At 41.8% G+C, this 15,450-nt stretch overlaps 1 protein-coding gene across 4 annotated transcripts in view; it reads left to right on the forward strand.

The window, feature by feature from the left end:
• chd4a (chromodomain helicase DNA binding protein 4a) overlaps positions 1–15,450 on the forward strand; it is a 31,157-nt gene that overhangs the window by 13,092 nt on the left and 2,615 nt on the right. For 3 of the 4 annotated variants that reach the window (XM_046058218.1, XM_046058219.1, XM_046058217.1), the window contains 30 exons: positions 143–346; positions 436–644; positions 1,757–1,888; positions 1,975–2,074; positions 2,731–2,922; positions 3,971–4,171; positions 4,302–4,439; positions 4,767–4,888; positions 5,535–5,708; positions 5,854–5,995; positions 6,192–6,323; positions 6,477–6,594; positions 6,701–6,825; positions 7,151–7,243; positions 7,481–7,619; positions 7,734–7,903; positions 8,121–8,310; positions 9,176–9,265; positions 9,570–9,661; positions 9,767–9,900; positions 10,213–10,357; positions 10,943–11,096; positions 11,217–11,314; positions 11,429–11,699; positions 12,310–12,375; positions 12,593–12,769; positions 13,106–13,214; positions 13,344–13,476; positions 13,752–13,947; positions 14,503–14,678. In XM_046058218.1, the coding sequence (XP_045914174.1) occupies positions 143–346; positions 436–644; positions 1,757–1,888; positions 1,975–2,074; positions 2,731–2,922; positions 3,971–4,171; positions 4,302–4,439; positions 4,767–4,888; positions 5,535–5,708; positions 5,854–5,995; positions 6,192–6,323; positions 6,477–6,594; positions 6,701–6,825; positions 7,151–7,243; positions 7,481–7,619; positions 7,734–7,903; positions 8,121–8,310; positions 9,176–9,265; positions 9,570–9,661; positions 9,767–9,900; positions 10,213–10,357; positions 10,943–11,096; positions 11,217–11,314; positions 11,429–11,699; positions 12,310–12,375; positions 12,593–12,769; positions 13,106–13,214; positions 13,344–13,476; positions 13,752–13,947; positions 14,503–14,678 (4,422 nt within the window). The remainder of the gene's footprint in view (positions 1–142; positions 347–435; positions 645–1,756; positions 1,889–1,974; positions 2,075–2,730; positions 2,923–3,970; positions 4,172–4,301; positions 4,440–4,766; positions 4,889–5,534; positions 5,709–5,853; positions 5,996–6,191; positions 6,324–6,476; positions 6,595–6,700; positions 6,826–7,150; positions 7,244–7,480; positions 7,620–7,733; positions 7,904–8,120; positions 8,311–9,175; positions 9,266–9,569; positions 9,662–9,766; positions 9,901–10,212; positions 10,358–10,942; positions 11,097–11,216; positions 11,315–11,428; positions 11,700–12,309; positions 12,376–12,592; positions 12,770–13,105; positions 13,215–13,343; positions 13,477–13,751; positions 13,948–14,502; positions 14,679–15,450) is intronic. The other variant, XM_046058220.1, reaches the window with a different exon arrangement.

A 15,450-nucleotide genomic window follows, 5' to 3' on the forward strand; every position in this document is an offset into this window, starting at 1 on the left:
TTTTCAGCTGTACATGGAAATGCTGTGACTTGGCTCTGGAAAGTCTGAATCAACTGAACTAATGATTCTACGAGTGTGTGTTTTGAAAGCCCCCTTAGAAAGTGTCAACACTATAATTTATCTCTTCTTTCTTCCCCTGCAGTGTCTTCCAATGAAGGGTAAGGTCCAAAAGATCCTGACATGGCGGTGGGGCGACGCTCCCGCCCCTACACCAGTCCCCCGCCCTGCAGACCTTCCAGCCAATGCCCCCAATCCCGCCCCGCTGGCAGGGCGGCCGGAGAGGGAATTCTTCGCCAAGTGGTCCAACATGTCTTACTGGCACTGCTCCTGGGTCACAGAGCTACAGGTGTGTGGAATAGACACACAGAATAAAAACCTTTCACCCTGTTTTTTTATATGTATAACTAGAAATAACTTTCTCTCTCTCTCTTCTAGCTTGAGCTCCATTGCCAGGTGATGTTCAGAAACTACCAGAGAAAGAACGACATGGACGAGCCGCCGCCCATCGACTTCGGCGATGGAGAGGAGGACAAGATCGTTAAAAGGAAGAGCAAGAACCCCATGTATGCACAGCTGGAGGAGAAATACCTCCGCTTTGGAATCAAGATGGAGTGGCTGATGATCCACCGCATCATCAACCACAGGTCAACACACACACACACACACACACACACACACACAGGTCTTACAGATGAGCGTTGATGCTGCAACTTCACTAGTTAAAAGATAAACGAGTAATTTCTTTCTAAAAATTACAAGACACACTGGCTGCACTTATAATGAAGCCTTGAGGTAACTGTTGTTGTGATTTGACGCTATATAAATACAATTGAATTTAGTTTACTCATACAAAAGTAAGAGCTTAATCAAAATAAAACTGCTTCGTGATCTTTTATTAGAATGAAAGTTGTTCTATTCATAATATCTAAAGTCTTTCTGATGCGCCACACATTTTGTTTTATTTTTTTTATTATGTGTTCAACCTTTTCTAGCCAGAATTTACAAGCACTATTTATCAAAAGTTGCTCTTTTTTGAATGGTGTTTCTTTCCTGTTTGAACCATCTTTGATGAAGATATATCTTACATCACCCAATTTGAGGGACATTTTGTTCTACATTAACAAGCCATTGTTTTATTAGTTACTAATCCAGGAATGGTAATGTTATATATGTATTACACCTAGAGTTGGGCAATAAAACAATGATAATTATCACAATATAATTTTCCTCAGTAACGATATAATGTTCAATATATTGTCAATAAATATTTGGTTTAATTCATTTGAATCACAGACAAATCAGCAGTTAATCTTTCTATAAAAATGTTTATTTTGTTGAAGAAAAGGGACTGAAAATCATATTTGTTGAAAAAAGATTTTATCATAATAGTTTTGCATGTTCTACCTCAGATTTGTTGAGTGATCCACTGTTTGGCATCAAGTGTTTGTCACATTCTGACGATAAAGAAAAGATTAACCACATAATTAACCATCTGGTTGCTTACATTTTCGTTCAGGAGCAAAAATCAGCCTTTAAATTTGAAAGAAATAATGATTTGACTTATATCATGATAATTATCGATGTCAAATGGTATGAATTTTTTTTTATTAGGACAACATTTTTGGCCTTATTGCCCAGCCCTAATCACACACAACATTTAGCGCCTGCTTTTATCCTATACTAATAAATGTCTACTCAGATGTGTGTCATGTTTTTCTCTTCTGCCTAACTTGCTTCTCTTTGTTTTACTCTCCAGCGTGGACAGGAAGAATAACGTCCACTACCTGATCAAGTGGAAAGAGCTGCCGTACGACCAGGCGACCTGGGAGGCCGAGGACATGGACATCCCTGAGTTTGACACCTACAAGATGCAGTACTGGAACCACAGGTAAACTGCTGTGTGACTCGGATGCTCAAATACACACTCTCAACCGACACATACTGCTTTACTCACTCAGTGGATGTTTGTTTCAGAGAGCTGATGATGGGAGAGGAGGGGAGACCCGGGAAGAAGATCAAGGTGAAAGGAAGAGTGAAGCGGCCCGACAGACCTCCTGAGAACCCCGTGGTAGATGTAAGTTCACAATATTGATATTTCAAATGATTTAGATTCACTCGGGAGCAAATGTTTACAAATATTTTGACCATTCAGCCCATAACTTCATATTTTCACTGAAACATCCTGGAGTTTGTTTGACAAAATAAATCTCCTGTAAAACCCAAACTGAGGACATTTCTGTCGGTTCCTCAATGCAAAATCTTCCACAATATTTGTTCAGTGGAGGAAAAAATAGGGATAAAGTAATTTATGTAATTACTTATTTAGGACAGTTTAATGAAATCAACATTCACTGCAGATTTTCAGACTGTTTCTGTGCAGATGTGGCAACAGAGGAACCATCAGTATACAGAGATCTGAGCATATAACTCGACTACATCCAATATTCTTTTAAGCCTAATATTGACAATAGTTGTCTTTTATCGCTCTGACTCTCATTTTGGCCATTTAATTCCTTGGTGATGTTCCTTGCCATTGGATTAAAACTTAAACCAGTGATGTTTTTAAATGTGTGGATGCCACCATTCGCAGTGATTTGTGTGTATTTGAATTTTAGACTTAAACGATATTTATTTTTACAAAAGGGTTTTTCAAGCAACTTTTTCATGACTTGACTTCATGTCACTGCCCCGTGCTTACAAATCCGTCCCCTCTGTCTTTCCCGTTCCCAGCCTACTATAAAGTTTGAGCGTCAGCCGGAGTACCTGGACAGCACGGGGGGGACGCTGCACCCGTACCAGCTGGAGGGACTCAACTGGCTGCGGTTCTCCTGGGCTCAGGGTACTGACACCATCCTGGCTGACGAGATGGGTTTGGGAAAGACCGTTCAGACTGCCGTCTTCCTGTACTCGCTCTATAAAGAGGTGGGTGTCTGGAGGATACTGGGTTGTGTTTTTCTCGTAAGATGTGTGGGTCTACACTCTGAAACTCCTTTTGTGGTAAAACGCTTTGGATTCTCCTCAACAGGTTTTTTGGAAACATGAGCTCAGCGCATAAACTTGAAGCGAGTTTTGACTTTTTAAGTTTGTCCTCTTCATGATCTTTATTAAATTTGTTTCATATTTAATTTAAAACAACTTATTTTTGGCCTTTTTAAAATACAATGTCATCTCAGCAGTAATGGTTGAGCCTTCCTGTTTGTGTCCGTGTAGCTGTCGTCCCATTGGCCAAGAGCCATCCAGCCATTTTGTTCAAGTCAGGTGAAATCTGATGACATGATGTTTGATCTCAAACAGTAAACATTCAGACACTGATCATGTGTGTGGATGCTGCCACCTAAAGGTGGGAGGCCAAAATATACTTCCTGCCAGAGCAACAAGAGATCTTGTAGCATTTTTAAACTTAATTTGTTGAATTTTTTGTTTAAAACAAAAAAATCTCTGTAAGATGTTTTGTTTTACATACTTTTTTTAAATATTTTTTTTTTAGATTTAGTCAAGTTCAGAACTATTGGAGATGTTGATGTACTAATGACTTGAATACATGATACAGGAACAGGATGGTGGTGAAAGCTATTTTGATAATCGATCAGTTGTTGAAGCTATTTTTTTGGCTTTGACTAGTCTCTCCTGTGATAGTAAATTTCATATAGTTGGAATTTTGACTAATGGAAATACAAAAAAAGTTATTTTAAGGTAAACTTCAGCTCTTGGTAAATGATGGGGCTTATTTTGACATTTTATAGACCAAAGGATTCAGCAGTTCACCGAGAATCTGATTCACTGTCTCGAAACGGAGTTTGTTGCCAAATTTCTGAAATGATGGAACTTTACTTTGAATAAATTCAAAGTCTCTTGGGATCATGCTTTTTGTGCCTCGAGGGTCAGAGTCAGCTGCAAAATGAAATTGTTCACATAACTCATTAAATAATAAAATGGACATGTTGAGCTGACTTCCTCTTTCCACCTCCAGGGCCACTCTAAGGGGCCGTTCCTGGTTAGTGCCCCACTCTCCACAATCATCAACTGGGAGAGAGAGTTCGAGATGTGGGCCCCCGACATGTACGTGGTGACCTACGTCGGAGACAAAGACAGCAGAGCCGTCATCAGAGAGAACGAGTTCTCCTTCGAGGACAACGCCATCCGAGGAGGAAAGAAGGCCTCCAGGATGAAGGTGAGAGGAGGCGGTAGTGAAAGAAGACTTTGACAATTAGACATAGATAAGCTAAAGGTGAGTCGGTTAACATTTTGGAATTAGTTTGAAACTCTAACTCTTTTTTTTTTGTATTGGTTTCCTCCAACAGAAAGACTCGTCGATCAAGTTCCACGTCCTGCTGACCTCCTACGAGCTGATCACCATCGACATGGCAATCCTGGGCTCCATAGACTGGGCCTGCCTGGTGGTGGACGAGGCTCACAGACTGAAAAACAACCAGTCCAAGGTATGTAGACACACAGTTTATAAAAGAGATAAGAGAGAGTTCTGATGCTGTAATCAATGTAATCAATGCCCCATACATCCAAAGCACTATATATATAGAGCTGGATCTAAGTTTTACTACACTGATATAGTTTTGATACTAGGCTAATTACCTTGTTTGTTGAATAGCCACTGTGGAGCTTTTTGCACAACAACAAATTATCCTCTTGTCAACTTCATTAATAGTAAAACCCGCATCCCGATTCACAGTGAAGCATGCACAGCTATTACTGATAACCTGAAGCTGAAACTGTTGTAAACATGTTGTTCTTTGTTTCCCCTGCTGTAGTTTTTCCGGGTATTGAACAACTACCCCCTGCAGCACAAACTGCTACTGACTGGAACTCCCCTGCAGAACAACCTGGAGGAACTTTTCCACCTGCTCAACTTCCTCACACCTGAGAGGTTCAGGTAAGTTGCTCTTGATGTTTCTTTTAGCGAGCCTTCTACCTGGTCTACAAAGTAAGTCTACAAATAATAATCAGTGCTAATGGACCTAAATATTTAGTAGATTTTATACATACATGTAAGAAGTTGTGCAGATTTTCTGCATCAGCGGTGCAGGGAGCTCTTTAGTACACACATACAGTACAAAAGAAAAGCCGATCAGACAATGAAAACATTTTTATCATTCATATTCGACAACCTTTTTATGGCACATGACCCGTACAAAGCTATGTTTACTTGTGACCTGTCCTCCCACTTTGCATATGTCTGCAACTTTGGGGGTTTTACTATTTTTATTGAATAAGTAAGTGTGCATGAATGTTAAAATATTACATCAAACAGACTGTAAAAAACATTCACACTGCTCATTTAGTAACAAACACATCACTGTGCTGTTTAGACTTAAAATTTCAGGAAACAAATTTGTTTCTGAAGCGCAAGGGGTTTAATGTTGATGAGTAATGGTTTTTCTTTTAAATCAGCAGAATGAAACGAGCAAAAGCATTTAAAGCAGATGGCGTCTGTAGTTTCTCTGTGTGACGGTACAGTTGAGCAGGAACATCTCAGCGCACAGTAACTCACCTGTCTGTGTCTGCCTCTCTGTTTGCAGCAAGCTGGAGATCTTCCTGGAGGAGTTTGCAGACATTGCAAAAGAAGATCAGATCAAGAAGCTGCACGACATGCTGGGTCCACACATGCTCAGGAGACTGAAGGCCGACGTCTTCAAACACATGCCCTCCAAGACCGAGCTCATCGTCAGAGTGGAGCTCAGCCCCATGCAGAAGTGAGTCAGGAGGAGGGAACGAGTGCTGCGACATCTGGGGTTCTGCTTTTATAGATGAAGTTGATCCCTCAAAGATCAGGATTACGTAGAAATTTCAAAACGAGGCGGCTTAAAAAAGGTAAATATCTGTATCCTCTGTTTGCAGGAAATACTACAAATTTATCCTGACAAAAAACTTTGAGGCTCTGAACACCAAAGGAGGAGGAAACCAGGTTTCTCTGCTCAACGTCGTGATGGACCTCAAGAAATGCTGCAACCACCCCTACCTCTTCCCTGCGGCTGCTATTGTAAGACCCAAACACTGTTTTAAAGAGGGGTGAAATGTTAAATTTAACTGAGATTCATAAGATCGACTTATATTTCAGAATGAGATAATATTTTTAAGGTTAATTGGGAAGCGTATAGGAAGCATTCCTTTTTAAACTCTCTCTGTAGTCATTTCAGAGTATTAAAAACACATGTTTCATTGGTCACTCCGAACAGGAAGCTCCAAAGATGCCTAACGGGATGTACGATGGCAGCGCTCTCACAAAAGCGGCTGGGAAACTGCTGTTATTGCAGAAGATGATGAGGAAGCTCAAGGACGGAGGGCACAGAGTGCTCATCTTCTCTCAGGTAAGCGACCAGAGAGGCGACTTTAGTAGAAAGGATTTTAGTATTTCCTGTTTGAACTGCAACAGGATGGATTAAAATAAAATAGTGAGCTGTAAAAGCCAGAAATCCTATCAGCTTTTCCTAACAGACGATCTCTCCTGTATTTTGCTGCAGATGACGAAGATGTTGGACTTGCTTGAGGACTTCCTGGAGAATGAGGGCTACAAGTACGAGAGGATTGACGGAGGGATCACTGGAGGAATGAGACAGGAAGCTATTGATCGCTTCAACGGTGAGGCTGAGAGCAACTCCACCTTTTTTTGTTTTTCTTTTGTTAGGATTCCATAATCTTTGATCTGTTCACTGATAATTAAAAAGTGACCTATTATTTCCCTCAGCTCCTGGCGCTCAACAGTTTGCCTTCCTGCTGTCAACAAGGGCTGGAGGTCTAGGTATCAACCTGGCCACCGCCGACACCGTTGTCATCTACGACTCCGACTGGAACCCCCACAACGACATCCAGGTACGGCAGGATTACTGCGACTTAACTGATTTCTACTAGTTTTTATTGATAATGATATTTAAGCGTTTTGAGACCCACTGTGTTGTCTTTGCTTGAACTTTTTGGGAGATATAGACATCTTTAGTTGAGTAATTTTGTTGAAATGTTGGTAGACACAAACATTGTGTCCCAATATATATTTAGTTAGAGTTTTTTTTTTTAATGTACTTCACTTTCATGTATTTCCCTCTAGGTCTTTAAAATTTATTTATTTATTTTTTACTTGATGAAAAGTTCAACTAATGTTATAAAGCTCTTACCTTAACTACTCTTCCTCTGTGTCCAGGCCTTCAGCAGAGCTCATCGAATCGGTCAAAACAAGAAGGTGATGATCTACCGCTTCGTCACCAAGGCCTCTGTGGAGGAGAGGATTACTCAGGTAAACGAAACGGGTGCAATACACAAAAGCAATTGTGTCTCAGCAAATTAAACCGTGTCCTCTGTCAAGCAAGTGTTGGTAGACGGATGCCAAAGAAGAACAATAAATTTGGAGCTGAAGTCGTGTTCCTTTTTCTGAGAGCTAATTTTATTGAGACAAACTCCTAGAAACCTCTTTGAGATATTAACAAATTGCTTTCTTCTTCTGTGCTCCCCCTGTCTTTCCTCCTCTGTCCAGGTTGCCAAGAAAAAGATGATGCTGACTCACCTGGTGGTCCGACCTGGTCTCGGATCAAAGACGGGCTCCATGTCCAAACAGGAACTGGACGACATCCTTAAGTTTGGAACAGAGCAGCTCTTCAAGGATGAGGGAGAAGGTGAGAGTTGCTGATATGCAGAGACGGACAGCATCAATTGACAGATTTAGTGGCATGCATGAATTGAGATATTTTAACGTGTGTGTGTGTGTGTGTGTGTGTGTGTGTGTTCAGGTGAGAACAAAGAGGAGGACAGCAGCATCATTCACTACGACGACAAGGCCATCGACCGTCTGCTGGACAGGAACCAGGACGCCACAGACGACACGGAGCTGCAGAGCATGAACGAGTACCTGAGCTCCTTCAAGGTGGCTCAGTATGTGGTCAAAGACGAGGAGGAGGAGGTGAGCACCTGTGAAGTGAAATGGACACTGGCCTTCTGTTTCCTGGAGTGTAAATCTGCCAATGATCGGATTTGGGTTTGGTTATTTTTATACTATATTGGCTATTCGTTCAGGCCTGTGTTAGCATTGCACAGAGCTCTATTGGCAGGTGATCTCTGGCGAGTTTTGTTTTGCCTAATCTCAGTTGTAACGCTGGTCTTTACCCTCTCCAACTCAGGAGGAGGAGGTGCAACGAGAGATCATCAAGCAGGAGGAGAGCGTTGATCCGGACTACTGGGAGAAGCTGCTGCGTCACCATTACGAGCAGCAGCAGGAGGATCTCGCCCGCAACCTCGGCAAAGGCAAACGTATCCGCAAGCAGGTCAACTACAACGACGGCTCTCAAGAAGACAGAGGTAAGAGGAGAGGTAATCGGATTTTTGATCAGTACAAGCATTCAGAGGTTGGTAAAATTGAGTTTGAAATGTTTTGTCGCCGTGTACACATACACAATTTAGCCACCTTTTTTCTAAACCCTCCTACGAACTACACTACGTCATGTTCACTTGAAACGGATGTCAGTATTGGTGCTAATACGATACTAAATGCTGAATAATCTGAGATCCTAGTTAGAGAAAAATAACATTGAATAAATTAAACAAATCTTGTTAAATTCCTAAATGTTAACTGTCTGACACTATGACTACTACAGGTTTGATTCCCATTCCTAGCTGCATAACAAAAAGCAAGTTTTCAGTTTTAGTGGTTAGTATGTGAAGAATTTTTTCTCACAGCAGCTCAGCAGGTGACATCACCTCTTCCTGCTGGCGTTGCCTCTTTAATGTTTTACGCAAGACTGAACAGTCAAGTGAAATTACAGGTGTCTGCCAGCTGATTATCGGTTACCTGTTGAGTGGTGCATCCTTAGTTGAACTTGAAATAATTATCTATTGTACAAACCTGCTATCTAAGGAAAGTGAAGGTCGAGAAAAGACAGCTTTAATTGCGAAGGCCTCATAACCTCATTGTGTAGTGAAACCATAAATCCCAGAATTAACTCGTCTGTGGTGCAGATTTTATTTCATTCACTGTAAAATATATTTTTTATCTCATGCACATATGTGTATATGGAGAGAAAAGAGGGTGGGAGACGAGATAATTGTTAAGTCTCTCCAGGAAGCCATTCACAGTGTTGCACTCAGACATGAAAAGCGACTGAAGTAGTTAGTTAGTAGAGCTACTAGAGTCTTATTAGAGTGTGGATTAAAAATCTTTCTTCTTTCTATCTCGAAGCTGATTGGCAGGATGACCAGTCTGACGGCCAATCAGATTACTCTGTGGCGTCTGAGGAGGGAGACGAGGACTTTGATGAGCGAACAGAAGGTAAAGTGTAAATCTAAAGTTTTCTATTTATTTAATGTATAAAACATAAATTGGTTAAATTAGCAGCCTCTGCTTTGATTAAGTTCACCTTATGATTCATAAAGTAGTTTATATTGTAATATTTATTTTGTAATAGTGTGATATCTGTGCGTGGACCCTGTCTCTGAATGTATAACAGTGACAGCATTGTCAAGGTATCTGTTTATATACAGAATATAATTAGGAAACTTAATTACTAGCACACCTGCCTCCCTGCAGAGCGTCTGTTATCTGTATGATCACCCCATCTGTTTCCTCTCTGCAGCCAACTCTCGCAGGCCGAACAGGAAGGGCCTGAGGAACGACAAAGACAAACCGCTGCCCCCCCTGCTGGCCAGGGTGGGAGGCAACATCGAGGTGAGCAGCTCAGATCTCTTCTGGGGTACTTTTTGGAGTCTCACGGTTCATAAGTGTTAGTGTTATTTTGTGTCTGCGAATGAAGCCCGACTCTTTGTTTCCCAGGTGTTGGGTTTCAACTCTCGGCAGAGGAAGGCATTCCTGAATGCAGTGATGCGTTATGGGATGCCTCCCCAAGATGCCTTCACCACCCAGTGGCTGGTCCGAGACCTGCGAGGGAAATCTGAGAAAGAGTTCAAGTAAGACTCACCACTATGTGTCCAAAAGTATGAACCCTGTAACTGCAAAAGGAAGTGGTTAAATGTCAAAACATCAAATAAAGACTTCGATATGTCAATCAAACTACCTAATGCATCTTTTTCGTTTACCTAATGTAAATTCATATGAAGTGATAAAATATTTTAATAATCTTTAACTTAGTTTATTGTAGGCTTCAGAAAACTACAAGAGAATAGTTTTATTTTCTACATATTTCAACTTCGCCTCTGATGTGATTTCCTGTCTCTTCATGTATCCTTCATTAACCCTCCTTTCCCTCTCTCCCCCCTCAGGGCCTACGTCTCTCTGTTCATGCGTCACCTCTGCGAGCCCGGAGCCGACGGGGCCGAGACCTTCGCAGACGGCGTCCCCAGAGAGGGGCTCTCACGGCAACACGTCCTCACCCGTATCGGTGTTATGTCCCTTATTCGTAAGAAGGTAACAAACGCAGTTTTGCCTTTACTTTTGTCTTACTTCAACTTTACTTTGTTACACTAACGTCTGTTTATTAGTTTTAAAATCAAAGATCCATTTTAAACCACTGGATCCAGTGTTGTAATTTAATTCTGTGTCACAAACAAACCGACTACACAGAAGCGAATTATTTCATTTTCAGCTCACGATTGGCTCCGATTTGGCCCCTGAAAACAATGGTTTGGTATTGCATCCACATAAATGAATCTATAACTATGTAAATGTAGTAAAATGTAGGAAACCGTTCAGTCGATCTATCTCGTAAAATTTATGTCCTTCGCTTCGGGAACTGAAATTGAATATCTTTGAGCCATTCGAGTAGTCTAGTAGTAGTGACTTTATTTTACAGAAAGGGAAATTGATTTGCTGCATAGGTACAAGAGGCAGAAATTAAATTTCGGGGGATTGAACGAAACAAGCAAATAATAAAAAAAAACAAAAAAAAAACTTGCTTCTAAATTATGATCGGTGTCTTTTACTGTTTCTCCCAAGACTTTTAGCAAAGTTTTGCCCACTTTTTGCTGACTGTGTGCTCTTCATGGTTTCCAGGTTCAGGAGTTCGAGCATGTGAACGGTCAGTGGTCGATGCCCTGGATGGCTGAGCTGGAGGAGAGCAAGAAGGCAGCAGCTCAGCCCGACTCCCCTGGGAAAACCCCGTCCACCGGCACCCCAGCCGACACACAGCCCAACACACCTGCTCCAGGTAAAACACACACTCAGGTTCCAGTGCATTGCAGTAACTTCCTGAGCAAGTTACTGGTAAAACTTCCTGGGGACGGTAAAGTACATTAAACCTTATGAATGAATCTCTTTGCATTTATAGTTGACGACTCCTTAAAGAATGACGACGCAGAGAAGGAAGTGAAGAAAGAGGGCGAGGCGGAGAAAAATGGCAAAGAGCCTGTAAAGACCAGCAACGAGGTAAAGACAGGATGTGTTTGAGTGACGTCAACAAAAGTGGGATCTTTGGAATCTGAGCGTATTTATTTTCCAAGATGTGTCACCGAATTCACCTTCCCTCCACGTCTCCTCCAGGTGATCGCCATCCCAGACGACGACGAGAAGAGTCCGGCAGCGGAGCAGGAGACCAAGAAAAACGGGGAGGAGGCGATGGAGACGGACAAACAGAGCAACGGAGAAGCAGAGGGCGTTAAAGAGAAGGAGGGCGAGAGCGAGAAGAAGATTGAGAAAGAGAAGGAGGGCGAGAGCGAGAAGAAGAGTCCGGAGGGAGGAGAGGAAACAAAGTCGCCTTCAGAGGCCAAGATGGAGGGGTCAGAGGTCAAACCTGAGGACCCTGAGGTCAAAGGTAAAACAGGCTTACTCCTGTTTCATCAGTATTCAATTTTTATTTTTCACAAGAACAAAGTTTTATCAACTTGCATGTTGTGCACAAAAATAACTTTGGTTTTATTCTGCTGTAAATAATAAATACTTAACAACATATATTACAAATATACACACCTTACAAAAACACACATTTGAAACAAAGAACGCAGAGTCCGTAGAAGAAGGGGTATGTAAATGTGAAGACCTAAAATCAAATATTTAAAACAGAAGCACAAACAAAACAGGCTTAGCGAAGGTTTGAGTTTGAGCCATTGATTTTTCGTGAGTTAAATAATCTGTCAACCAATATTAAAGATTAATGTATTACGTTGTCTTTGACCTTTTTGTTGAATGTCTGACTTGTACATGCAGGTTTTTAAGTTCACCTTAAAATAAATTTACACATTTGTTCTCACTCTCTCTTTCCAAACATGTTTTGTTTGGCTGAGGTTAAATGTTTAACTGCATTCGTGAGCTTGATCCTGTACTTAAATCTGGTCTCGGACACAAACTTGAATGCGGTGCCTTTGTGTTTGACTGTAATCTGCAAGTTATAATGTTTTTTTTTTCTGTTGCCTTCTGTTTTGCAGCCGAAGAAAAGAAAGAAGAAAAGACAGAAAAGATGGACACCAGTCCTCCTGCAGATGAAAAGAAAGGTACCAAACCCTCTTTTGCTTTAAGTATTTCACACAGGATTGTGTAATTAACAGGAAATTAACTTCAGTACAAGTAATGACTTTTATTTATTGAAGGTTTTTGTAATTCTCCTCGTGGAATCATCCTCAGTTGGTCTCTATCAGCCTCCCCCCCCCCCCCTCTTTCTTTGTGCCTGTCTAGTCGGTAATCGTGTCTCCTTTCACATCCCTGCTGCAGATCTGAAGGAGGAGAAGGAGGCTCAGAAGCCTGAGGAGGCGACCAAACTACAGAACGGAGATACCAGCAAGGAGAGCGGCGCCTCAGCCAGCGCTGCCACTGCAGGAACAGCCATTGAGGAGAAGAAGAAGACCAAGAGCAGATTCATGTTCAACATCGCTGATGGAGGATTCACAGGTGTGTATGCAAGTACCACAAGTTGGCAGCAGCTACATTTGAAGTACCGTGTGGAAGCCCCCCAAGTTTCTCTCCACAAAACTGTTCTGCAACAGTTTCACAATAAAAGCCTTGTTGGGAATTAAGGGGTTCTGTTCAATGGAGCACTAGAGGGCAATTTATAACAGGGCAAATGGGATATATGTAAATATACATACTAAAATATGAGCAAATATACTAAAGAGGGAATTAGAAATATAATCCTCCTTCAAGAAAAGGCTGGTCCAGGTACCAACCCTGCAGCTGAGCTAAATGAAAGCGCCGGCCACTACTTAAAACACCTTTCTTCTCTCTCAGAGCTCCACTCTTTGTGGCAGAACGAGGAACGCGCTGCCACCGTTACCAAGAAAACAAATGAGATCTGGCACCGCCGTCATGACTACTGGCTGCTGGCTGGCATCATACAGTATCCTTTTCCCACCTGTGATTGGCTGACGGATCTCACTGGAGAGGAGTGTGACAGGGGAATTGTTGTTTTGAGATTTGTCTTTATCCAATCACAGCAGTTGTTGCCCTTGACCGTGGCTGCCTGCAGACATGGTTACGCCCGCTGGCAGGACATCCAGAACGACGTGAAGTTCGCCATCCTCAATGAGCCTTTCAAGGGAGAGATGAACCGAGGCAACTTCCTGGAAATCAAGAACAAGTTTCTCGCCAGGAGGTTCAAGGTGGGTTTACCTTTTTAATGTAGATTGTTAAACTGTAAGTATAATGTAGTCTACAGTTCCCGCTCCTCCTTAAACACCAGTCACGTTCTGAAATCTACAGCATAAGCTAATGCAAATATCTATATAATTAATAAAATAGGCCATCAACCGCTCTGCTCTCTAAATAAATCAATTAACTCTCTTTAAATGTTTTGTTACCAATAAACCTGGACTGACAAAGATGTTAATTTAACTGTGATGCTGACGTCCCCCTCTCCCCCTCCCCCCGCCCCCAGTTGTTGGAGCAGGCGCTGGTTATCGAGGAGCAGCTGCGTCGTGCCGCCTACCTCAACATGTCAGAGGACCCCTCCCACCCCTCCATGGCCCTCAACACCCGCTTCAGCGAGGTGGAGTGTTTGGCCGAGTCCCACCAGCACCTCAGCAAGGAATCCATGTCTGGGAACAAACCGGCCAACGCCGTCCTGCACAAAGGTGAGACAGGAAGTGGGAAATCTCAGACGTGCTTTTCATACACACAGATCAAATAATCGGCATCACATTTACCCTCTTGGCCAGTATGAGTGAGGTTCTGGTCTCCTATTGTCTCGTCACAATGAAATAACAGCGATTATTTGCATTTATTTGTTTATTTATGGTCAAACAGGTGAATCTAATACTTGTTTGTTTCCTAGTGCTCATTTATTACACTTTATAATCATTATTCAAAGACTTATTTTTCTCTTATCTAGTTCTTATTTTCTTTTGAGAAAATTGCACAAGTAATTAATGTGATGAAATACATTGTTGTTATCACAGCTGCTGCTGCTGCAGATAATATGAACTTAAGATGATAAAAATGCACCTTCACACTGAGGCCAGAACATGAAAGCCTGAAGGGGAAAATCTAAATCAAAGGAAGGAAAGAAAACAATTTTGGTTAATGAAATGTGTCTCAAAATAAACCCTTAATAAAACCACTATCTGTCCCGATCACCCTATGCAGCGAGTGAATACAGTTCATTATCTCTCTCTCTCTCTCTCTCTCAGTGCTGAAGCAGTTGGAGGAGCTACTGAGCGACATGAAGGCGGATGTCACCCGCCTTCCGGCAACCATCGCGCGCATACCGCCGGTTGCGGTGCGACTCCAGATGTCTGAGAGGAACATCCTGAGCCGGCTGGCAAGCCGAGGGCCCGAGACGCAAACACAGGCACAGACACAACAGGTACAGAGCCCGAACCATCGGTCTAAAAATCGATAAACAGTTAAAATAACAATCTCTTTTGTGTGTGTGTGTGTGTGTGTGTGTGTGTGTGGTCAGTGTCATTATCACTGTCTCTTGCCAACAGTGCAATAAAATAAGGTGTTTAAAAGCGTCAAACTTTACCTGTGAAAACCAGCCTTTTGTTCCTATTTTGTTATTTTTATACACATTATTATGTGAGAACAAGGAAGTTCAGGAGGTGTTTGTATGAATGCCAAGCACACAACTATAAACAAACATAATTCATAAATTACTGTCAACAACATTTTACACCCGTCGTATTTTACCGTTTCTTAGAATATCTGCAAGAGTATTTGCTATACAAACCAAACAATAGTTGCAGCCTTGACTTGCCCACAGTTAATGCACACAGACACGCCGTTATTCATTACCGGGCGGAGTGCAGTAAATATGGACAGGAAGATGTCTAGAAATGGATTCAGTTTTATCTGATTCAAGGTTCATCAGGAGACACGGCTTCCTGCAGGAAATGTATCAGGAAGTTAAACATGATTTCTACCTTGATTGGAACATGTTGAGAATTGTTTTCTGGCTTCTGCAGTTTTTTTGAACTCATTCAAACATCAGTTATTTTATTTTTTGTTGCCACATTTAAAAAAGGCCTGAAATAAAAATTTTTTATTGCATTTTCTCAAAACTATAACACAAAGCTCGTCAGTGTTGCTTTTAAAAATGCTTATATGCTTTCTTGCAGAATCTTAGATGAGAAGAT

The sequence above is a fragment of the Micropterus dolomieu genome, linkage group LG09 (assembly GCF_021292245.1).
Source record: "Micropterus dolomieu isolate WLL.071019.BEF.003 ecotype Adirondacks linkage group LG09, ASM2129224v1, whole genome shotgun sequence".
Taxonomy (NCBI): domain Eukaryota; kingdom Metazoa; phylum Chordata; class Actinopteri; order Centrarchiformes; family Centrarchidae; genus Micropterus; species Micropterus dolomieu.